Source organism: Lissotriton helveticus, chromosome 3_2 (genome assembly GCF_964261635.1).
Source record: "Lissotriton helveticus chromosome 3_2, aLisHel1.1, whole genome shotgun sequence".
In the NCBI taxonomy this organism is placed as follows: Eukaryota; Metazoa; Chordata; class Amphibia; order Caudata; family Salamandridae; genus Lissotriton; species Lissotriton helveticus.
In genome coordinates this window covers 261604488-261630261 of record NC_136062.1, presented here as the reverse complement: position 1 = coordinate 261630261, position 25774 = coordinate 261604488, and the positions used below count along the sequence as shown (strand labels likewise).

The window sequence follows — 25774 nt, the reverse complement described above, 5'->3', positions numbered from 1 at the left end:
CTCACACGGCAGCACCGGGTGACCCCAGGACAGGTTAGTAGCCCACGATCTGTTGACGATTGGACTGCAGAAATCATAGGCCGTTCTCTTCTAGGCAGCAACCCACAGGTGATTATCCACCATGCGGCCTACCTCCAACGTATTCGTCAGCGGCTCGGGCCCAACAAGGCCGCTCATCCTACATACTCTACCCGCTCTTTATTCAGGATGGCACAGCACACATGTGCTTCTATGTTAAGCAAGAGGACTGTCGGATGGGCGGATAATTAACGGATAGTAGTTGCCTGACTGGCGGAGCTGAACTAAAGTGCAGCCATCTTGCATCAGGCTCACTAGTGCCCCCCACAATTATGCTGGTTTTTTTAATCTAGAGTAATATGGGGTAAAAGGCCTACCAAAGAGCACAGTAACAGAGTGCAAGCAGCTGCTGATGTTCGTGTTCTGCTGCATTTAGCACAATTTTCTTAGCACAAAATACATCCTTGGGTGCATTTTGGATGTGAGTGTGCATTTTGTATTATGGGAAATAGCGCTAAATGCTGGGCTACATCCTCACGTAATTCTGTGTAATATTTAATCATTTGTTGTCCTAGTCTTTTCAGCCAAGCAAAAATCATTTGTAAGGTGAATAGCACAATGCAGGAACCTTCACTTCGACCCTGTCTGTAGATAATGTTTTCAATATCCAACTACATCTTTGCAGGCAAGAGTCACAAACACAAAAAATGTGAGGCAGGAATAAAATTTGGAAAAAGGGAAAATATGGCCAATCAAGGAGAATTGGCAAAAAGTTGAATGGGGTATCAAATATTTAAATGGGTTTTTTGTGTTATTCAAATCACTGTGTAGTACTGCCCAAACAAAAGTCCTGGAACCCTGCGCTGAGCACCAATGTGAGAAATTGGGTTGAGGTTGAGTGGGGTGGAAACCTTTCTCAAGCAACAGCCACAATCTCTGTCAGGGTAAACCACTAACGACACTAAATTAACCTGTGCTTAACCCTCTGGTAGCTTGTCAAAAAGCAGTCAGGCTTTTCCTAGATACAATGTATGAAGTATTTATGCAGCACACAAACAGTAATAAAGTGAAAGCACAACACAAGAAAAGTAGATTTTAATAAATTATTTGACCCAAAAACAACATATATCCAATCATCAGAACTAAAATTATGAATTGTTAAAGTTTAAGGTAAAAACTAGTGCATAAAGATCAAAGTAGGAACAGCATTAGTGTATCCTCCTGTTCCTCACAGGAATGGCAGTGGAAGGAAAACCTCCAGTGGGATGAGGCTGCAGGCTATAGCCAACGAGGGCTCTACAATTCTGGATACCTTTTCTGCGGAGGACTGCTGAACAGCATTTCCTGCTGCAGAGAACATAGTAGGAGCTGCTGCAAAGTCTGGCTAACCAGCGATGCACCTTAGGTGGATCAACGAGCAGGTAGGTCCCAGTCTTCTATTGGTTCTCAGAGCACTTTTAGCTCAAAAATATCATAAGTACCATCTTTTAGATTTTGACTATGTGGGCACCGTTAGAGCCACTTTCAAGGCTCCACGACTAGAGAGGCACCACTTAAAGGGTCAGGACTCACTCAGGCTGGGTCCAGGTGTGGGTTCAATATCGGTGGAGCCTTTTGTGTCCCTGAGGCTCTAATCACAAGGCCAGCCATCTAGCCCTTGAAGTCACTCTGGTAGTCCTGGGATCAAGCAGTGGACAAGGGCTCAAGCAACAGGGCAACAGGGCTGACCTCTGATGGTTCGAGGCAACAGAGTAGTTCTTCTAGGTGTAGCAAAGCAGTATTCTGATTTATACTGCAGTATACTGCAGGCCACAGCAGCAGGCAGTCCGCTGAGAATACTTAGGCTGGTCCAGAAGGTGAACTGAAGAGTGGGTCTGAGTCCCCTATTTATATACCTCACACCTTCTTTGAAGTAGGGAGAAGTTTCTAAAGATTTTCTCTGAAGTGCTTGGAATTCAATGTCTCCCCTGCCCCAGTTTCAGCAGGGCTGCATACATAATGTGTGAAGTTCTTTGAGAGAAGGCAGGGCAGAGCCTATTCATTTGCAAGCGGGGCTGCCATTATATCTGTCATTTTTAAAGTTATATATTTATTAAATATTTGTAATCCTTATATTTTTAAGTAACAGGAACATTTGCACATGCACTATGTTTTCCATTTTATACATACAGATTTGATGTTGATATATTTTCTAGAAATATTTTTTGAGGTCTTTTTTAGGGGGAAATGTATGGGGCAGGTGCTCAACTTTTGCCTGATTAAAAAAACAATGTTTGTAAGTTTTACATGTTTAAAAAATAAAATTCCTAGATGCAGGACTAATTTTATGTTAGTTACTTTGTGACACTTGGGTATTGAGTTTGGAAAGCTGGATTCATTTTTTTCATTTTGTGGATTTTGGATTTGCTCCTTTCTTGGTTCCTATGTTAGGAAAATATGAAGATAAAGCATTATATTATTTTTAGTTAGTAATAATTTACTCTATATTATTGAATTTTTAGAGTTGCGTGTAATTTTTGTTAGTTAAATTCTTCTTTGTTCAGTATGGAAGCAGACTGTGTTGCTTTCTACAGGTTTGGCATGTGTTTTGCAAATTAAAGCATAATTTTGTGTCATTATAGTGGCAATTTAAGTGTATGCATTAGTTAGTGTGTTTACATTTTATTATTCAGTTTAGTACTAAATCGGTTGGCAATAATTCATATTTGTGTGTTAATGAAATAAATATTTCATTTATTCCATTTATTCACGTTAATTTAGGTGAATATGTTGTTTAAATATTTGTTTAAGGTTTAGTAGAAGTTGGTTTAACGTTACTTTGTATATTATATATTGTTTAATAATATCTAAATTTTTCAGTTTTATGTTAATTTAATATACGTTATGAAATATTTGTGAGAAAATAGATGTTGGTGTTAACCCGCAACAGCCATAATCCCTGTTAAGCTGAACTACTAAAGTCACTAAATTAACCTGTGCTTAACCCTCTGGTAGCTTGGCATAAAAGCAGTCAGGCTTAACTAAGAGGAAATGTGTAAAGTATTTTTGCAGTAATATGACACGTTACAAATTCTACTAACACCACGCATGTCATAACTACGCGGGTATTACTACGCAATGCCATTTACCACCACCTACCATTACATTGCATACTTTTACCACGAATATGCCTTTACCACGCATGCCATTACAACGCAAAAACTAGCAACAATGTCTCAACCGGTTTCAATGAGGAAGGCAAATACACATGTATGTACACAACATTACAAAAAGGGAAGAGGGAGACTCATGATGTGTTCAAAAGTGCTCAATGCATCATATATTTGAAATCTCAGTTCATACAAGACACAATTTGATACTCTGATATAACTGTCTTGTATGAACTGCGATTTCAAATATATGATGCCATGAGCAGTTTTGAACAAAGCCTGAGTCTCCCTAGTCCCTTTTTGTAATGTTGTGTATATACATTTGTATTTGTCTTCCTCGTTGATACCGGTTGAGACATTGTTGCTAGTTTTTGCTTACTTACCCAGATCTCAACCTAGTCTATGGGTTTCACTCCTGTTGTTATTTACACTATTACAACGCAAAGGTATGTGTGGTAAAGGTATGCTCTTGGTATAAGTATGTAAGGTAAGTTACACTACCCTGCCTTACCTTGAACCCTAATTTAGTATGATTGCATGACCCACCCCGACCTCCAGTCCTCTTACTACACTAAAACACTACCCTGCACGACCCCACCGGCACAACCCTAAACCCTATAACACTACCCCCTGCACGACCCTCCCCCGACCCTCAGTCTTCTCCCTACACTAAAAAACGACCCCACAACCCACGACACTACCCTAAACCCTAAAACACTACCCTTTGCACAATCCTCCCCTGACCCCAGTCCTCTCCCTACCCTAAAACACTAACCTGCACGACCCCTAACACTACCCTAAACTTTAAAGCACTACCCCCTGCATGACCCTCCCCTGACCACCAGTTCTCTCCCTACACTAAAACACTACCCTGCACGATCCCACTGGCACTACCCTAAACCCTAAAACACTACCCCCTGCAAGACCCTCCCCTGACCCCAGTCCTCTTCCTACACTAAAATATTACCCTGCACGACTCCACCGACACTACCCTAAAACCTAAAACACTATCCCCTGCATGACCCTCTCCCAACCCCCAGAGTCCTCTCCTTACCCTACAACACTACCCTCTACAACACCCCTGACCCTACCCTAAAACAATACCCTGCACTACACACATCCCACCCTGACCCCCTTTTACCCTTAAAAAAGTAACCCCCACCCATGGCTCAATCCCCCTTACCTCTCTCTCCTCGTGGTTCCTCTCTCTCCTCCTGGTTCCTGCTGCACGTCGGGTCTGAGAGGCGGTGCACGTCATTGTGAGGAAACAGAAGAACCTCTGTTTCCTCACGAGGTGGATCGCCAATACTTTTTTACATCACATGTGCTTTTACCTCACATGCCTTTACAACGAAAGTCGCTGTAAAGGCATGCGTGGTAAAAACACAAACGATTTTAAAAAATGCATAGTAATGATGTCCTGTAATTTTCTACAATGTAATGTTGGGAAAACAGAGGTGATGCTCTTTGGGAAAGCCAAAATCCAATGGTCTCCTGATTGGTGGCCTCTAGACCTAGGCCCAGTCCCTGAATCCAAATCTACAATTAAGAATTTGGAAGTACGGCTGGAACCTGAGCTGACCATGAAACAGAATGTTATTTTAACAGTGGGATCTTGCTTCTACGTGATAGGTCTTCTCCGCAGGATATTTCCTTTTCTGCCTGACTCTTACAGAAGAACCTTAGTCCAGGCTTTGGTGATCAGCCGTCTAGATTACTGCAACGGTCTTTTAGCAGGAGCTAATGAAGAGGTTCTTGACCGTTTGCAGGTAATACAGAATACTGCGGCTAGATTGGTGCTTAATGCACCCCCCAGATCCCCATCTAAGCCTTTATTGCGTAAACTCCATTGGCTGCCCATACGTCTACGAGTCAAGTTTAAGACTTGCTGTATCATTCATAAAAGTCTCCACGATTTAGGACCTGAATATCTGTCTACTAAATTTGCTCCATATAACCCCATTCGTACCCATAGATCCAGCCAGCAGCTGTTGTTAAAAGTACCTAAAATTAACAAGACCAGACTTGGCGGCAGGGCCTTGTCGGTAGTGGGTCCCACATATTGGAACATGCTCCCTCTATCATTAAGGCAATGTTCTGATCATCTGCTTTTCAGAAAAAATTTGAAAACGTTCCTGTTTAGTCTAATTAGCTAATTTAGCTTATTGTTCCCTAGAATCATAGTTTTTAATTCTACTGCTATTGCTACAGTTCCATCAGATTAGACGCCAGAAGCGCGGAGATACTCCTTCGGGAGTCGATTCATAGCGCTATACAAACCTGCAATAAATAAATAAATAAATAAATGACTACACGTTGTTACATCGTATGTATGGTAACGCTTGCAATGTAACGGTATGTGGTGAAACAGCCGGGTTGTAATAACTGTTTCCCTTTTTGCATCACACAAATTGAGACAGAAAAATCATGACTAAAGAAAAATCCCATACATATTTAAACAAATGGAGTACATTTTAATAAATTAATCAACACCAAAACAACAAAAATCCAATCAGTAGAACTAGAGCTACGATTCTTTTAATTTTAAGATAAAAACTAGCGCCTAAAAGATTAAGGTGACAACCAAGGACATGTAGTCGCTCTGAAAAATATGGCCGATGGCGCATGGGTAGGATACAAGAAGGGTATTGGGTCCTGTTGGTGCTTTGAAAGTAAGTGAAATTTCAAGAAATATTGTCTGGAAGAGATATTCAGCTGTGGAAGGCTGCAGGGGGTGTCCGAGGAAGAGACTTTGTTGTTGAGGAGCAAATGGTTGGTGAGGTCAAAACGTTCTGGGAAAGACCACCCAAATGCTAACAGGTCTAACAACATTTGTAAATAATTTATTTTGTGGTTACTAAGGTTGATCTTCTCTATTGCAAAATGTCTGATGGGGTATTTACCTAGCGCAAAATGGCCATTTGTTTATAAAAACAAGGGCAAGGGGCCTCCCCCACCCTCGGGCCACACCTTACTGGGTTTCTACAGCACTGTTGTTTATTTACCACCCCACTGTAATTGCAAGAGACTTAACAGTGAAAAAGGACTTCCTTGATTCCCCCACAATTCCCCCTCAGCCGGTTGGTCAGCAAACAGGACCCCATGGGTTCCCTCTATGGTACTGGAAACAAACAGAGGACTATACAATTGTTCAGCAAGACCTTGGTTAAGGATTAGGCCATCTTGGACTGACATCACCACAGTGCTATAGCCCTATTTACCGTAGACCCAGTCAGCTTCCGATGGTTCCTCGCTCCCATCTCTCTTCAGATGTTTTAGCTACAAGCTTTCTTCTGTGTATCCCCTCTGGCCACTCCTTAGTGGGTTTATATAATAATTGTGTCTATTCATATTTTCATTGGAATTGAAAGAGGTCCATAGTCTTTAATGGAGGATATACAGCGAAACAGGTCTTCTATGATTCCCCCACTTCTCCCCATCAGTTTGTTGGACAGTAAAGAAGACCACATGGGTTCTCCCCCTGCTGCAAGCTTTCCTCATTTTATCCCCCTCTGCTCGCTCTTTTGTTGGTTTCTACATTATCGCTGCTGGTATATAAATGCATTGCAACTGATAGGGGACCATTGACGTTAATCTGAGGACATACAGTGAAACAGGCCCTGGATTATCCCCTCACATCTCCCCATCAGTTTGTTGGACAGTAATCAGGACCTCATGGGGTCCCCCCTGGTAACAGAAACAAATAATGGACTATATAGTGGTTCAGCAAGACCTCAGCTAATGATTCAACCATCTTTGACTGACATTACCACAGTGCCTTAGCCTTACCTACCTTAGGCCCAGTCACTTCACAACGTTTTCCTCTCTATCATCTCACTTCTGACGTTCGCTACATATTTCCCTCAGTGTATCCCCTTCTATTACTCTTCTCTTCCACCCCATGTCTTCACTTCCTTTGTTGTACCCATCATCCCTAGCCTGCACCTTCAGGATAAACCCCCACAACATCTGACATCCCACCCTTCTACTTCACTGCCCTCACCACCATACTTTTCTGTACATATTACTGAAGCCACAGACCCACACACATACCTCAGCCCAGCTTAAATTAGTCACAGGCACAGTTATTTTCATCTGTGCATTCCCACCCTCCTTCCCTTACCCTTCGTACCTTACTACCATCCCGACGGAGTCCCTCACCACAAATATACACTTGTGCGCCCTCGTCACCTCTCTTACTCCGCAACACGTATCATGGAACTCACAGGCACACATACTTACAATATCATTTATCCCCCAAACCTCTCAAAAAAATCTGCCAAACGCTTCAAGCACAAATTCATAAAATTACACCCTGAAACCCTCTTAGCTGATCCCTCCCTCTCTATACACAACGGGAACATAACTACTGATTTCATCTTCCACACCAAACAAAGAGCCCAATGGCTGAAAGCATTCCTAGCATTATTCTCGATCTCTTCCACTAGAAAATCCGCCCATGGCCTAGGAATCTCTATTGCACCATCACAGCTATTCCAAGCGACAGCAACCATTACCATCTACAATAACGGAACTATCCTCATGCAATCCACGGATCGTAGCCTAAATCTCTTAGAGAACATCTTTCCCATCATTAAAGACCAAGTATCAAATCCCCTCACTACTACCCAACCCACCTCCACCGCCAACGTACATGTCGCCACATCTCCATCCCCCTCTGTCACCCTCCTCCCTCCTCATCCCCATCCACCACAGGCAACGGATCCATATACGCCCCTTCCTCCCGGACTACCCCCCTCCAACACACCCCATTCTACTTCTCCCTACCCCCTCACATTTCTTCTACTTAGCACGACTGAGACAACACACACTTCTTCCACCCTGCTTAACCTCCCACCAACACCCCCATCTCATTCTAATTAACCCTCACACATTATTTCCACTTAGCATGACTGAGACTACATCCGTACCCCCTACAGGAACTGAACCCCCTACGAGCACGAGCATAGCTCACCCCTCTGCTACCATCTCCTCCTCCATAATCCTCTCTCCCACCACGCCACCCGTACCTCACAACGCCACCCCTAACATAGAACCCACACATCCCAGCCAACCCCATACAGGTCAATCGCCAGCACATGTTAAGACACCCAACCACCACCATACAGATCAATTGATGGCACATATAATGGCTTCCCACCACTACCATCTCGAAAATCTTCACTGAGCACTTCATGGACATGGTCACAACAAACACCGGACGAAAAAACACTCAAATATTCCTTGGCGACGTCAATCTCCATTGGAACGACCACAACGACTCAGTGGTTAACAGTCTCAAAAACCTCATCGGCACGCTAGACCTCACCCAAATTTGAAACAGCCCCACACACAACAAAGGCGCAACCTTGGATTTAATAATCTCCAAAAGTTACTCCATTCAGCTTGAGTCAATCCTACCCTGTCATTGGTCAGACCACCATATCATCACCTTCTTTATCAGGGAAATAGTGAAACTTAACGTAGCTCAATCCACTAAACCTAAGATATGGAAAAGAGTCTTGAAAAAACTCAACCCCAACACTTTACCTGCCTACATCCACAAGCTACTCCAGCCTCCGGCTGGTGTCTCCAACGTACATGACCTCACCAACCATTACCTCAAATCTATGACCTCGGCTATTAATGAGGTTGCTCCCCTTCAACTAAAGAGAGTTTCCTCGAAAGACTCTAAACCCTGGTACAACGATCTGCTGAATGATGATAGACGCTCTCTTAGAACTTACGAATGCAATTGGTGATCAGTCCCATCCACCAAGCACCTCAAAACTCTAAGAAAAAAGAGAAATGCTTACTATAGAAAGATCAAGAGCATTAAAGCAGACTTTTTCAGCCACCATCTAGACCAAGTAAGAAACCGTCCCAAAAAACGTTTTGAATTAATCAAAACCCAATCTAAGGATGAACCTCAACGACTACAAGACATCGATCGTACACAACCCACTTGTGAACAATTCCGAACCTTCTTTAATCTAAAGACTAATAACATCAAGAAAGATCTCCTCAATTACCTAATCTTACATTCAAGTGCTCACACCAAAACACCCCCTACTCTTCCAACGTCGTCACAGCAAACCACCTCAAAACTTGAACTAAAAAACGACGCAGCTTGGTCTTCCTTTGATACCTACACTAAAGAAGCAATAGACAAGATTCTCAGCACACTGAAGCCGGCCAATCACACCAGCGATCCTATCCCCGCTAACGCTGTTAAAGACTTAACCCCATTGATTCTGCCACTGTGGACCTAAATCATCAACATCTCTCTCCATCAAGGTTGCATCCCGGACACCCTCACAGTAGGACAGGTTTCACCCATCCTAAAGAAACCCACAGCTGATCCCACGGACCCAAACAACTATCGCCTTATTTCCAATAGCCCTACCCTGGCCAAACGTTTGGAAAAATGTGTACTCCACCAATTGACAAAACACATTGACCACTGTGACTTTCTTGACAAACACTAATCAGGCTTCAGAGCAGGGCACAGCACGGAATCAGCTATGACACACATAATTGACGATGCTTTACAAATACTTGATCAGAACGGATCATGCCTACTCATCCTATTAGACCTCTTCTCAGCCTTTGATACGGGCAATCACGAGAACCTGATAGATCTGCTGAATCACAGATTGGGCCTATCAGGGTCAGTGCTTAACTGGTTTACTTCTTTTCTTCAAAACCGGACTCAAAAATTCAAAGTCAACAACTCCCTGTCCAAATCCGTGCCAGTAACTTTGGGAGTCCCACAAGGGTCCGCACTATCCCAGACACTGTTTATTTATTTATGGAACCACTTACTGTTCTGTTGCAAGCATCCAACGTACAATTTCACATGTACGCTGATGATACTCAACTAAACCTTAAAGCTGTGGCCCGTGGAGGGAGTTCGGTGGGGCGGGGCAAGGTGGACAGTGGTAAACACCGGAATATGGACAATTGCAGGTAAGTAAACAATTTAAAAAATAAAAAGAATTTTGTAGCGTGCGCTGCATTGCGTTTTATTCTTTTAATTGCTTACTTACCTGCAAGTGTCCATATTCCGGTGTTTACCACTGTCCACCTTGCCCCTCCCGTGCACCGCCTCCCTGCCCCACCGAACTCCCTCCACGGGCCACGGCTGATACCGTAAGATACATACACCAGAAGACATCAAATTGCTTAACACAACGCTTTTGAACACCCAGTCACGGCTATCTGAGAACCATCTCAAACTAAACGCACTAAAAACTGAATTCATCCTAATAGCACCACCCGCCAAAATACCCCTCTTGCATGACGGGTTCAAACATCTTACGGCATTCAACGTTCAACCAACCCTTGTAAACTCAGCAAAATCATTGGGTATAACCCTTGACTGCAACCTCAACATGCATAAACACATTAGCAACGCAACAAAGGGGGCAAACTTCCAGATAAATACATTGAGGACGCTGAAACCCTTCTTACCGATCAATGATTTCAAGATGGCAGTTCAAGCACTAGTTATCCCTAGGGTGGACTATGGAAGTGTCTCTCTCTGTGGCCTCCCCAAAGCGACAACTGCCCCACTAAGAGCCTCCATCAATGCTGCACCGAGACTCATCACGGGCTTGAAAAGAAGATCCCACATCTCCCCTGACCTAAAATCCTTGAATTGGCTACCATTTGAAGCCAGAATTCACCTGAAAATTGCCTGTATGACACATAAGGCTATACACCACAATGCAACCAGCTATCTCACTCAGAAATTGACTATCTCTGGTGGTATTAGATCCACAAGTAGTGCGGAAAACCTACTATTGAAGCCACACAGATTTAACAAGACGAAAACGTATAATCGTTCCTTCTCAGGGATGGCACCTAGGATTTGGAACGCATTACCCCCAGAAACCAAACTTATCACCTCTACGGCATTTTTCAAAAACGAAGAAAAAGCGATTCTCATTTAAAAATTCACATGATCGTTATCTAAGGAAACTATGAGTTCACTAGTACCTCCACCAGTAGTCCTTTTATGACACGGGTCCAACCAGACAATCTAGGCACCACAGTGACTTTCCTGTTTTGCACCTTTTTGTTTTACTTTGCACAATATGTTATGTATATTTGATCTATCTATCTGTTTCTATGTTGTTGTATAACTCTCATCACTGATTGTAAAGCGCTCTGATATCCGCAAGGTTCTTGTTCGCGCTCTATAAAGCTTTCAAAATAAATAAATACATTTTAATATTTTTTTTACTTTTTTCTGGCTTATTCACGTCATTTTTATGTATATTTTTGTTGTTGATTTCATTATTTTGGTAGTGCTGCATATATTTATTGCAACACCAATATTTTGTATTTCTTTATTTGTGCTGTCGATATTACGGTAATTTAGGCATTTTGTACAACTATGTTTTGCAGTTCACATTTGTGCTTTACTTCTTAAATATAGGATGCTTATATTTTTGTAAGCAATATTTTTGTGTGACATTTGTGTATTTCAATATTGTTGTGGTCAATAATGTTGCATAAACCTTTAACGTATGGTCTTTTTTCCAAAGAGTTCATGCAAGGAAAAAGAAAGCTCATTCTCTGAGAGTTGACTGTCAGTTAGGAAGAACAGTAACTAAGATTGAATGCAGATCCCTTTCATGAAGGGTCTTCTGAGTAAAAAGATGTTAAAATGTATCCATTAATTCACCTGGATCCAATAAAGACTCTGGAGAATGAATAATGAAGACATTGATCGCTGATTTCTGCTAATATCTCCCTACTGACAATCAACTTCCAATTCCTAATCTGCTAATTCGTTTCTCCTTTGTATCTTCCTCCCTTGTTGTGGCTGTTTTATTGTGACCTACTCTACCCTCACTGTTTTATACAGTGCTCTGTGGATAGGTTTACCTTCTCACTGGTCTCACACACACGGTTGATCATTGCTTCAGTGATATTTGCGTTTTTACGCAATTTTGGCCATATTAGGAAAACAGACTTGTGTTGACAGTATATTAATGTATTCACTGTAAAATGTATGGACTTTTTTATATACATTTTCTGTGCAAAATGTTAATTATTGAATTACTGTTGGCAACAATGAAAAACACATCATACGATGTACTTTGGAGATAACACCAAGTGCCCACTTTTAGTTACTGCTGAAAATTCAAACACCAAGCAAAGTGTTTAGCATTGACAAATTTAAATGCTGCTAATACGAATCTGTTTATGTGATATGGACAGTCCTGATGGTAAAGTAAAATATCATTAAAATAAAACTGTTTTAGTGATATGGCCCAAAGTGAACTTTAAATAATAGTTTTAAGGAAAGGTTTGTATTGAAGTAGGGAGATTATGTTGCAGTAATCTGGAGTTCAAGTGAGGCAATAGAGTCCGAGAAAATAATCCGTAGTTTTATTTTTTGTGTGTACGTGAAAATATTACAGTGAAACAAAACACTAATGAATTTGTATGCATCATTTTAATCTTAGATGACTTGAAGGATCTTCCAGTTTCCTAGGTTACAGTTTTGGATCAAGTTTTAAATTAACTAACTGTGGTTAAATTGCTGAGCGCGGAATAAAAAGAATCAGTGATTCTCATCAATAAATGTAACAAGTTAGCCCCTCTTACAGAAGACATGATCTGGTTTATTTAAATACATGTTAAATTGAAGTGGAGACCGTAAGGATTCCTTTGAAAATAACCCTTGACTTCTTCAAGGACAGACAAACCCCATTGAACACACATCAAAATCCCTGCGGAAGGTGCAAAACTGCCCCAGTGCATATATGAAACTTCGGTCATTGCTGGTAAACTGCAGCATCAGTGGTCTTTAATGACACACGTAGCTAAAAGGTCCAGTGACAAAAGCAAGCCTGATTCTCCCTACTGAAGAATTCTTAGAAGTGAAATTTGAAACATCCAAAATATTTATTTATTTATTTATTTTCTGGCTCGATGTTGAGGTAGTATGCTGAAAACCCTGCAATTGGCAGTGGCATTTTTACAGATAATTTATATGGGATTCAGGATTGTACCTGATTTATTTTGTAGTGTCTGCAGTATCAGAAATACGCTGCTATGAGCTACGGTTTCTCATCAAGACTTGCATGTCACCTTACATAGCAGGCACCATCACATCATGATAGCCGAACAGTTACATGCAATGTATGCAAGCTCTGTGAATTTGCCAAATTAGTCAATTTGTCAGCGTAATTTCGGCCAAAACTTGCCAAACATGTTGTTGAGAGCTAATCAGTTACTGAACACCCATACACCAACGGAAATACCACGTCAAATGTATATTTCACCACTTAGAACTTGTAGACCAGCTACATGTTTCTGCAGCTGCCCTCCATTATAGCAGAACATTTAATATCAGGTTTTAACAGACCATGGTTTATTATCTGCACGCGCTGCCGACACCTGTGATGGGACTGTTGACTACTACATTCCAATAGCTCCAATAAAAAATATATTAGGAATCTCAGCATTTAGTTTTGAATCGTTTATTATCATTTTTTAATTACTCAAGCAGTTATCAGAGCGCTCCAGTAAGTGCTGGTGCTTTTGATGAAAATGGCATTTAGGCAACTCTTGAAAAAACACATCATTCAAAGTAAAAGCATAATGTATTTCACTAATAAAAGATTCACTGCAGATCTGATTTCGGTGTGTAAGCAGAGATAAAGATAAGAGTAATACTGGAACGAGCCCAGATCACACACAGATAAACATGCCAGGAAAAACACACTAAAGGCCACACACGTCGATGAATGCTTGCGCACAAAAGATGAACTTTGCACATGTGATCGAGGTGGGTATTTGCAGTTCTAAGTTGTTTGACCCTTGCTAACATTACATCATCAGTGGCCTCACTACAACCCTTGGTGCAATATCAAGGTGCATATAGCTGGAGATGGGCGAACACTACTCCAGTAGCACAATGACAGCAGACCCATTCCAACTAAAGTAGAAGCCGAGAGCATCATGATCCCCTACAGCAGAATCTCGTCATCACTTTCTAATTAAATTACATGTAGATGCCTTGACACTGGATATACTAAACATGATGGGTTCACCTGTGAATTTACAGCCTTTTTAGAACAAGTGCTTACGCATTTACCTAAAAGACATAAAGTTGTTGTTACACAAACCCTTCACCCTACTGGTCTATATAAATTCTTTCATTTATTGCCAAAATAATGGTGGGAGAGGTGGAAAGAGAAGTTTAAGACTACCTAGAGTTAAGTATCAGTCAAAATTGAGACTAGAGTAAAGAGAATAAACTATTCTAGTGCACATATGAGAGCATGTGTGAAGGAGGGACAAGCTGTATCAATTATCAATTTTAAATCTGATCCCTTTTTCCACAGTACACCTGATTGCCCAATACAATGTTGCTTGGTTCCTTAGAGCCGTAAGTAGGAATATCAGTACTGGTGGGTGTATTGGAGTAAAAAAATGCTGGGCCATCCATGCATTATAATGCAAGGCCACTTTACGTAACCTCAAGATATGTTATTGAGCAAGCTACCTCCTACCAAGTAGTCCGTTTCTGAAAGTATGCATTCAGATACTTTTACATTATGATAATTTGCCTTTGTACAAAAAAGCACTATGATAAATCTAATAGCTAACATTACATTTCATGCGTTCCTTAATATAAATATGCCATTCTGAAATTGTTGCCAGAGCTTTCTTCAGAAGCTGACCCATACTATGTCCCCTACAAATATTTCTGCTTGACCACTCAAGAGATAAACCTTGCACAGTGGTAACCCATAAGTAGCCCAGTACAACCACAATGTATGGATCACAGATGTAGTCCAGAAAAAGCTCAGACATAATCCAAAAATAGCCTATTCCCAGAATTGTGAAGCATGTAGGTAAGTTGTGATTGGACTAGTATCCAAGCCTTTAAATTCTCCGTTCATAGATGCACCTCATAGTGATCTATGAAACTTGAACAGACATAATGTGGAGGTCATTCTCAGAGGGTGATCTTTCAGCTGCAAAGGTACCGGAATATCCTTATCAGAATATCGTCATACATAAATATGTTTGAAATATTATCAACAAAACAAGATGGCTCACTGGAGAAATCTACACACAGTTGAGGTATATTTTTGCAAATATTATTTAAGATGTTACAATGGTAAGCACCAAGGTCCAGCTCTCCCTCCTCGCTGAGTAAGCCCCATAGTCCTGGGGGGTAGTCTACTTGATTAGGTTTTGACCTACTTAGCCTCAGTATTTCTTATACGTATAGAGAAAGTCAAGTGTATTTGCCTATGTAATAAACAATGCCCCGAGTCCTTTGTTACCGCTTTGAGATTTCCTTTTTATTTTTGCTTGTTGACAAATTCTTTCTTCCAATGTGAATTAATCCAACTTCTTTTTTTACACATATATGATAATGATGTTCTGTGAACACCTGACATATGTTTCACCCCCTAAGTGGCTCTAAAACCTGGGGCTTTCTCAAAGCTGCAAAGATACAAGTAATATGGATGTAGTAAGTCGTAGGGTGTTGTCAATAGGAGCAGGTAGGATCACCGCCATGGGTGAGAGCTTGTGATCTAATAAGGCTGAATAATGTGATTTGTTCAAGAAGGGTTAATTTATTTATTTCTTTATTTCGGCCGGTTGGCCATAAAAGACACACATATATACATAGGGTTAATAATGTAAGACGCGCCTCCATCAATGGCTGGTGTCTGTTTCCATCATGCATAGATGTGGAGGCCTCTTAAGCACTAGTGGTTTATTCCTGAGGTGTAGAGGGTTTAGTGTGCGCAATACCTAGGGTGAGTAAAGTTGTACAACTCTGCCGAGCTCCAGGGTAACACTCACTGAACAAGAGTGTGAAATGTATCAAACTAGATGCATCCCCATGCAAGTGGGTTATGTCCCCGGGCACTGGTTGCGAAGTCCTTCAATGGAGGTTTCAGTGGTTGATTGGCTAAATTATGAAAACGCCACTCTGTATCCTTGAGTTTCACTTTTTAATGGAATTGTTGCATCACAATTCCATGGTTGTAGTACGAACTCATTAAACATCATTTCCCAGAATGCAATGTGGTTGATGCATACATTTTAGTGATCCCAAAGCATGTCGGCTGTGAAGCCTTCATCTGGGGATGTTCTGCAATAGTAACAAATATCTAATATCAATATACTCAAAATGAACTTGAAGAGTGCCACTAAAAACCTTAACCCTCTGGTAACAGAAGAATATGTACTTGACGGTGTGACAAAAATGAAGGTGAATGGTGATTCAGTGGAACGATGAGCGTACGAATTTATAAGAAAATTAGAGCGCATCTCGCGCTGTCGCAAGAGGTGCCGAGAAAGTTAAGGATTGAGTAGAGAAAACATGCAGAGAAATTAAGGGGCGTGTAAATATATAGAGTTTTGTTTTCATAATTTAGCCAGTCAACCACTGAAACCGCCATTGAAAGACTTTGCAACCAGTGCCCGGGGGACTACCGCACTTGCATGGGGATGCATCTAGTTTGATTAATTTCTGAGGTGTAATATGATGTATAGATCATGCAAAGTAAGGTGTGTGATTAAATTACCTTATCTTTCTGATAGTGCTTGGTACTGGCATGCAGCTCTTTGGTTAAAATTAAATGAGTGAAAAATAAGAAAGAGAAATTAAATATATATATTTTATTTTTAAAAAGCTTAAAATAAGACTGGTAGAAGTTAACAAAGGGGTCTCGTAAAATAATGAGGCTGATAACTAATTGGGATACATTTTTAAAGAATTAAGTAATTGTGATACCTCTTTCTGTAAGATACATGTTTCAGCAGATATTTTTTTTCTTCGCAGTCTTAGTTCATAATGTATTTTATTTTATTTTTTTTATTTATTTTTTTTTATAAACCTTTATTGCACAGACTCATAAACAGTTACGGGCCCACAACCAACTGGCTGGCCTCGACATCAATCGGAGCACTGTAGCAAGCAATATGTCAACTCAGTAGCAAAGTAAATCCAAATACAGGCAATACAGGTTACACGGAAGCATTTACTCTACCGAGAAGCAGGAGAAATGAAGGTTCAATTTTATAATGTTCATAAACAAACGTAATTAATAAACATTAGAAAGGATCAAAGGTCACAGTATACACGCAGAACAGAGGTGGGCGACTTCTATCAAGGAAAGGCAGCGAGCGTAAACAGAATCAAAATGGCGGCACAGCGATAACTGAAAAGGATCGAGAAGCACACATGAAGTCGTGCGGCAATCGCCGCCCACCCCACCCCTAACCACACCATTGACCCAGGGAAAAAGAAAGAAAAGGAAGAGAAGAAGAAAAAGGGAAAAATAAGGCCCATAGGAACTAAAACGGACAAAACAAAGCCCCCCCCCTACCCCCCACCCTGCACACATGTAGAGGCTACGGCCTACCCCCCCCCCCCAACAGCGTGCCTGTCGCCCAATAAAGAGTACCCGAAATAAAGAAGGAAGAGAAAGGAGGAAAAAATGTACATATAATACCGGAGGAGGGCCAGATTTATGTGTCCTAAAGACAACCCATCAGGATATTCTCGGCCGCCCTACCCCTCGACCCCCAAATAGAACAGATCCAGCAGTCAGCTCCCCCGACTACACATTACCGTCCCAGCAAAGCAGATGACAGTGAGGAAAAGTAAAAGCGTGTTCAACCTTGTCCCTGACGATCCAGCACAACAACGAAGAGCAACAGTAAAACAGCCCCCCAGCATGAGATAAGCAGCTGCAGGAACCACGGCAGGACAGGACGCCGTCCACTAAGACCTGTCCAACACAAAGCCGCCCGGGCCACCGGTGTACAAAAAGGGGCAGTTCGCAATGTCAGTCCCCCAAGGTGAAACAGTTGAAGAAGGAGCAGCGCGCCCAGGACACCATTAGAAGAATCGCCAGCGGATCTCGAAGAAGGTGCAGAACATAGCGCCCAAAGGCGACTATCCAGCTGCAGCGCCAGTCCAGCAGTCTCACATCCCTCCACAGCTGTAGCAAATAGAGTCACAACAGTATCCAGGTCTCGCACCCCCAGCGTCTCCATGCACCGCAGGATAGATAGGTCACCATAGGCAGGCTCAGGGTGTGGCGAAGCGGTCTGCACGCGATCTCCAGCTCGGCCAGATAAGGATAGCGTAGACAAAAGGGCGTCCAAGCGGCCCCCCAGGTCCCGGGCATGACCACACCAAGTAGATCGTAAGGCAACCAGGGCGCCCAGAATATCAGCGATCTGAAGGGGCACCTCCGGAAAGGAGGATGATGGAGCGCCTCGTACACAGGGCTCGACGACCGGAGGCAGTCCTCGAGGCCATACGCCGGCGTCCCCTTCCCTCAGTCCGTCATCCCATGGGCGCCCCGACAAGTATAGCCAGGTCACGGGGGCAGGGGCAGCACGATTCACACCGACGCCACACCCAGACATAGCGTGAGGTCGGCCGTTGTAAGCCCCTTCAATAGTCGGTCAGGCCACCTGGTACATTCGCCGAGCACTCGGTTTAAAATGGCTCCCTTCACAGCCCAGGAGAAGGAGAAGCACACAAAGCCGGCCAAGGGCAAGGATACAATGTTACACTGGAAACTGCTTGGTCGAGTAGATGCGGAGAGAAAAGAAATGAAAGCGCGCTGCTGCAGAAACATGAAGCGGTGGCTGCTATCCGCTGGTCGGCTCCGTCCTGTCGTCAGCGGCCGCTGCCGCGGTGGTCAGGGTCAGCCCGCTCCAAGAACAATAACCCGGACTCCGCCATTAATGCTGGAAAGGAAACAGGGACGTTCAATCAGTCCCGTCGCAGGGAGCAAGTCGGGGAGCACACCGCTGGAATCAGCATCTCTTCCAGAGTCCAATACCGTCTCAAGGAGACCGGACAAATCACAGGATAAGCAACGGTACGGAGGGAAGACGAGCGGGGCAGCGGAGCCGAGGGTTCAGGCGGCCATCTTGTTCGCCGGCTAGGCTCCTCCCTATCTCATAAAGTATTTTTAAGTTTGTGATACAGTTCTGTTAAGACAACAATCAAAACCATTGTTGAACGCTGGTCTAACAATATATTTCTAAACAATGATTTACACAGCATATTCTAAATATTATTTTAGTTCTGTGAGTGGAATGCACAACAGGCCCACATGGCATCCTTTGTGGCAGCTTTTTTAGAGGAACATATTGTGGGTCTTGTGAGATCTAAAGGCAGTAGGAAAGCACAGTAAGTTTGGGGGGTGTTTGCTGCTCCCACCAAGCAGCAGTTATAGGGCAGTTGGGGCTGAACACAGCTACTACCCGCTGTCCTGCTCGAAAGCTCAGGACTGGTGTTTAAGGGACTGGAATTATTAGACTGGAGCTTTTAGACCCGGTAATTCTGAGCCAAGAGACACCATTTTGAATGGCTCAGAGCAGTTGCCCCTAGGATACCACTGAGGGCCACATGTAACGAGAGCCTAAGTATGCAAAGTGTTTTGCGGATCTAGCCTTGTATCTCATGTGGCATATACTATAGAACTCATACTGAAATCTATAACTAAAGTTTAATTTTTTTTAGGCACACACAGTAACACAATGAAAACACCACAAAAATACTCCACAGAGGTTAAGAAAAATAGAGGATAATTTTATGAGTAAATCAAGACCAGAACAACAAAAATCCAATAAGTAGAACTGGAGTTACGAATGTTTAAAGAGTATATCTAAAAGGAGTGCTTAGAGGTCAATAGCATTAAAGACTTATTTGAGGTCTGGCTGGACCTGGGCAAACCCAAAGTTCAGGCCGACCTGAGAGAGAGCAGACCGGCAGCAGGACTTACGCTGGTGCCGCTGAAACAGTACCTTGGATGCAGCAAGCATTGACGCCGAAGATTCGATGGGAGGAGTCGAGGAGGTGCAGCTTTGGGGTCGATCTTGAGGATTGGGGAGAAGCATTGGTGCCGATCCTTGCAGTCAATGAAGAGTTTGTCAATGAACCTCTTTACGATGCAGGCACTGCATCATCATTGAGCTGCACTGTCCAGTGGTGTCAAGCCGCGCAGTCCGTTGAGGTGATATGGTCGATCAGCTCCTATGTCGCCATCGAAGGCCAAAGCGTTGGTTCTGATCGGCACAAAGTTGTCACTGCATTGATTCTGATGATTCTGGGCAGCCAAAAACAATCAACTTTCAAGAGCCCAGGACTGAATTGTAACCAATTGTCAGGGCAAGACTCAAAGATGGCAGAGTCAAAGTGCTGTTGCAGGGTTGAAGGAAGTCTTTGATGGCCCTGAGACCTCAGAACAGGGGGTAAACCAACAAGCCCTTGGAGAAACTATGGGTTAAAGCGATATGGGTCCAGTCCTTGTTCTCAGCAGAGCAGTGATCAGTAGGCAGCAAGGCAGTTCAAAAAACAGTTCCTTCGGAGAAGCAGTCATGCAAAGTGCCAATCCTTGTAGCACAGCAGTCTTTACTCTTGGCAGAGTTCTTCACAGGTACAGTAGTGTACTGTCTTTGTAGGGTCAGAGCCCCATTACTAATACCCAAAAGTGCCTTTGAAGTAGGGGTGACTTCAAATCAGACTCTTGAAGTGCAAAGGGTCTCATTTCATCCCAGTACTGTCTGCCAGGCTATCTTTGGGGCGTAATCAGCCCTTTGTGGAGGACACAGGACACTGCCTATTCAGATGTGTGTCAGCTTCCCCTCCCTCGTCCTGCCCAGGAAGAGCTATCAGAATGTAGATGAATGCAGATGAGTTCTCTATCACACCCACCCTTCCTATGTTTGTGGCTGTCTAGAGGGAATGCAAAAGTGTAGCTGTCACCCTCCCCCAATGTCTATTGGAGACAGGCTTCAAGGCACAAAGGGCAGTAAGAGCAGAGAAATGTCCACTTTCCAAAAGTGACATTTCTAAAACAGTAATGTCCAATTCAACTTTACCAGTAAATAGGATTTATCATTACCATTCCAAAGATATGAAACATGATACAGCCATACCTTTCTATTCAGGAATTACAGTTCAAAGGTGTTTTAGGGAATCCCCAATGCTAGCCTATGAGAGGAATAGTACTCACAGTAGTGAAAAATGAATATAGATGTTTGTCACTAAAGGACAAGTAAAACTTCAAAGTACATGTCCTACCTCTTAGTTACACAGCACCCTTCCCTTCGACTACTTGGGGCCTACATTAGGGGTGACATATTTGTAATAAACGGGGAGTTTAAAGCTTAGCGAGTAGTTTTAAATGCTAGGTCAAAGCGGCAGTAAACTGTACACACAGACCTTGCAATGGCAGGCCTGAGACAGGTTTAAAAGTTTACTTGTATGGTTAGCACAACCATTGCTGCAGGACCATTAGTCCCATTTAGATTACATGCCATGGGTAGCCCGGTACACCACTTAACAAGGGACTTATAAGTAAACTAATTATGTCAAACATGTATACACCAATGTCACCATATTTAGGGTAGAAGCGCATGTACTTTAGCACTGGTTAGCAGTGGTAAAGTAATCAGAGTACTAAGGTCAACAAAAAGATACAGCAAAAAGAGGAGGTAACCGGGAAAAAAGTGTGGAGGAAGGCCACCCTAAGGATGACCGGTCTAAGAATTGATAAGTACAATTTGCCTAATGCATAGTTTCTGTAATTTCCTAATTATATTTGCCTTGTCACTGTTTGCAGACTTAAAAAAAAGTATAGTCAGAGTTCGTTGCAAAATCGGGTATATTTCAATTTAGATGAGGTACACTTCCATTCAGTATAATGGCGGAGCTATTGCCAAACAGCAGAAACAAATCCATAAGAAGGTAAATAAAGTGCATTCTCAATTCGTGTTGAGACAGTTGACCAAAATAACACTTCTAAAAGTTCTGCAGATGTTAAAAAGGAAGGAAGTGTTCTAACCCCGTGGCACAATGATGCAACGGCTGGGCACGCTGAGGCAGAACACTGACATTTTTCCATTACCATGGATTACACAAAAACTGCATGCCAAATGGGCACATGTAAAGCGCGGTAAATCTGGGCGCACCTGTAAACGCAAACAAGGAAATCTTTCACCTACGCAGACAATGTTACTCCACTGCAGCAAAAGAAATGAAACGTGTACCGCTCACACGCTTCTAAAGTAAAGAGGTTCGAGAAATGTTCAACAAACGTGATCTTTTATTGGCATCGAAACATAAGGCATAAAATACGAATGTTGCTAAAGTAAACAATAACACGTTAACACGGACTGCTACTGCAGTAAAAGGCCCTTCTACTTACAATCAATACAAATGTGGCCACGAACTCAGCCAGGGTCTCCTTCGCCAGGCTGCTCTTCAGTGCGAGCCTGTTTTTCAGGCTCTTCTTGGCTTCCGTGCCCATGGCCTCTGTACGCTGTTCCCGCCGAGCCGCACGCGCCAGTCGTCCTCTGCAGGTCTGGTCGTGGTTGTCAGTGTCACGAGCCAGCGCGGAGGACGATGCAAGGAAAACGGGATCTTCTTTCCGCGCACAGCTTAAGGGGTGGGTTTATATAGCGCCAGCAGCCAAATCATTTCACTGTAAAGTCATTGACCGTGTTACTCTGCCTGACCTCCAAGCTCATTTGAAAAAAGTCCACCCTACCTCCGCTCTGCTAGACGGGGGCGTAGCTGTCAATAATGCGGTAGGTGCAGTGGTGCCGGGGACCAGTGGGACGAGGGGTTCTAGGCACTCAAATTAGGAATCTCGAGGACATTGTTCCGAGCAGAGAAAAAGAGAAAACCCTTGATCAGAACAAGCTAATTATTGCCTAAACTCTAATTAAAATATACATTTATTCGGATACACTAGGATTATGTGGCCATGGGAGGCCAAGTTACAACAATGCGCTGGAAAAGACCTCTCTTCCTATTTTTGCAATGCCACTGATTTTTCGTTCGTCTCGCCATGGTGTACCATTTTTGCTTTCAACATTATATGCATGCGTGCCTGTACATAGAGATAGTTTGCACTGCACCTGCTTCTTATGTATTGTAATTGCTTTTTTTGTACGTTGCTCCAAATATCCCATGTATCCTGCCAGTGAGGAGAAAGTGGTGCATGGGCCACATGCAAATCTCATCTAGCTTGGAGGTTTTTTCCCGTTTTCTATGCATGTACAGCGTATGGAAAAAGTCATTAGAGGGATTAAGTATGTCACATGAAAAAGCATTGCCAAAGGTGAGCCTACAATTGCATTTAAAAGCTAGAGCTGTTAACACCGGCAAAGATTCTTAATGAAAGATGGACCTATTGGGTAAGGGGACGTCTGTGTATTCCATGCTTCTAATCTATATTTCAAGATTAAGCTTAAGCGACAATTTTATTCTGTTTGTATTCTGTACTGCACTCGGAAGCATTTCTTGGCATTAATAGACGTGCAAAACAATATTTATTGTCCCATTTATTATTTACGGTGGACTTTTTATATTGTGTGTTCAAGGCTTTAGTAAATTTAGTAAATACCTATTAGCGTAGCAGTATTACTTAAGTGCGCAATTCACAATATTAACAATGTAAATTGATAGAACAGAATTACAGCAACCCCATAGAAATATAAACACTTGCGTACATTTATTCATTCATTCATTACAAAATGAATGAATACATATTTATTCCCTCTTTAAACTCTAACGTGCAGGATCAACTGGTGCCAAACGTCTAGTAAACCAAAGCATTAACTATAAAACACAGCTTAAAAAGTAGCCCTGGACATAATCTTAGGCAGCAATCAGCACTGGCACAGCCTCTAAAAGAATAAAGACATTTGTATTCGTCAATATCAACAATGAGAGTGGCGTGGAACAAGGAATATTCAGCAGGATGGCACCATCAATCAATCAGTAGATTTGTAAAGCGCTTCTTGTCTCCTGTGAGTGTATCCAGGCGCTGGCCATCCATAATGTAATGTGAGCTTGTATTAGTCCATTTTCAGTACTGCAGCGAGGAATCATTATAGTGTATGTTGAAGCATGACAAATGTGTAACCAAAGAGCACTAAACTGTCTCTCACCTGGAGGCAGGGAAATTAGGGGAGGAGCTCAAGGATTACTGGCTGGAGAGGAATTGTAATTTTTTTATTGAAAGTCTGCGAGGAAACAATTGTTGATGTATGGAGCGCCACACTTTGGGTGTGCAGCCCCAGAAGAACTGGTCAGATGTATGTTTCTAACCAAAAGTAAGAGTTTGAACAGCAAGTCAGAGCACAGAGGCCCTCCACTGTCTTTGCTAGACAGTGTGAGTTGTCAGAGTGAATGGGTTTATGAAAAAGGCAGGTGCGTTTGAAAGTGAATCGATCATCAATCAAAAGTCAACTCAAAAAACATAAAATCTTGATGATATGACTAAAGGGTCTGCCTCTGAGAACAAACAGGCTGTGGTATGCAAAGAGGGGTTCGGAAGGGACAGATGAATTTTGGGAAGTCTGATAGGACATCATCAAAGCTTATGAGTATAACTTATTTTAGATACAGTTCAGGTAACACATGTGTAATCCCCTGATGAGTGTGAGCTGGGCAAAGTATTGATATGATACTGACGATTACGTATATTGTCTACAATTGAACCAGCAGATTTAGTGTTTTTAATGATGGAGGGATTTATGGAGATCAGCTTTTCCCATACTGGCTAAAGGATGCATAGGGCGAAATAAAAAGTAATTCTGCTTTTTAGGGTTGAACTTTATGTGGTGCATTGTCACCCAGTACTGTGTGCTATGAGGATCTGAGGCCAGTGAGGAGATATCAACAGGAAATTAAATATTCAAATAGAGCTGCATGTCATGAGCATATTATTTCAAAAAATTTCTGGATTCTTTTTATGATATCAACCGAGGTTCCAGCTAGAGACAGGAGCCCCTTGAGTTCAGCCTGCCAGGTACGATAGTAAGGGGTCCATTAGTATGTAGGGCGGATCGCCACCGCCCGCATAGCGGTGGCAATCCGCCCTACATCATACCCCGCCCGCCACCAATTTCCCGGCGGACTGAAAGACCGTCCACCGGTTTTCCGCTGGTCGACCAGTCGACCGGGCGGAGAAGGGGCTAGATATCGTGGCAGTGTCTGCTAGATACCGCCATCCATATTAGCATGGGCAGCGGTGCATGACTTTCCATGGCGGAGACCCCGCATTGGAAAGCAATACGGAGTCTGCTTTTGGGGGCCCGTTGCGGCCCCCAGGGTATTGTGGGGGTAGGGGGTGCACATGGGAGGGTACCTATGGTACCCCCTACATTGTAATTGTCAAGGTGGAAGGCACCGCTTGGTGCCTGTCACCTTGTGCATGATAATGCACAAAGTGCTTTCCCACCAATGTGGCGGGAGGTGCAGTGAGCACCCGCCACAATGCTGGGAATAGAGGGTGCCACGGTGGCGATGGCGGTACACAGTCTAAATATCGATTCCTAATTGTCGACCTACACAAATATCGAGTTCGAAATATCAAAGGTACAGAATTTCGATGTCAAGAATATCGTTGGACAGAATATCGACCCTTAGGTAAGTAATATCAAATTTATTTATATCGATGTAAGTAATATCGAAGTTGATAATATCGATAGCATATATATCGATGTAACTAATTTCGATGTTACTAATATCGATATTTGTATTATTTTTATGTATTTAATTATGTATGTGTAATATG

General features: G+C 42.7%; 1 protein-coding gene across 1 annotated transcript in view; it reads right to left on the bottom strand.

Annotated features, from left to right (window-relative positions):
* Nucleotides 1-22608, bottom strand: part of AQP9 (aquaporin 9) — a 257451-nt gene extending 234843 nt beyond the window's left edge. The window contains exon 1 of the mRNA XM_078685164.1: nucleotides 22394-22608. Coding sequence (XP_078541290.1) covers nucleotides 22394-22495 — 102 coding nt within the window. The 5' untranslated portion in view covers nucleotides 22496-22608. The remainder of the gene's footprint in view (nucleotides 1-22393) is intronic.
* Nucleotides 22609-25774: the final 3166 nt, after the last annotated feature.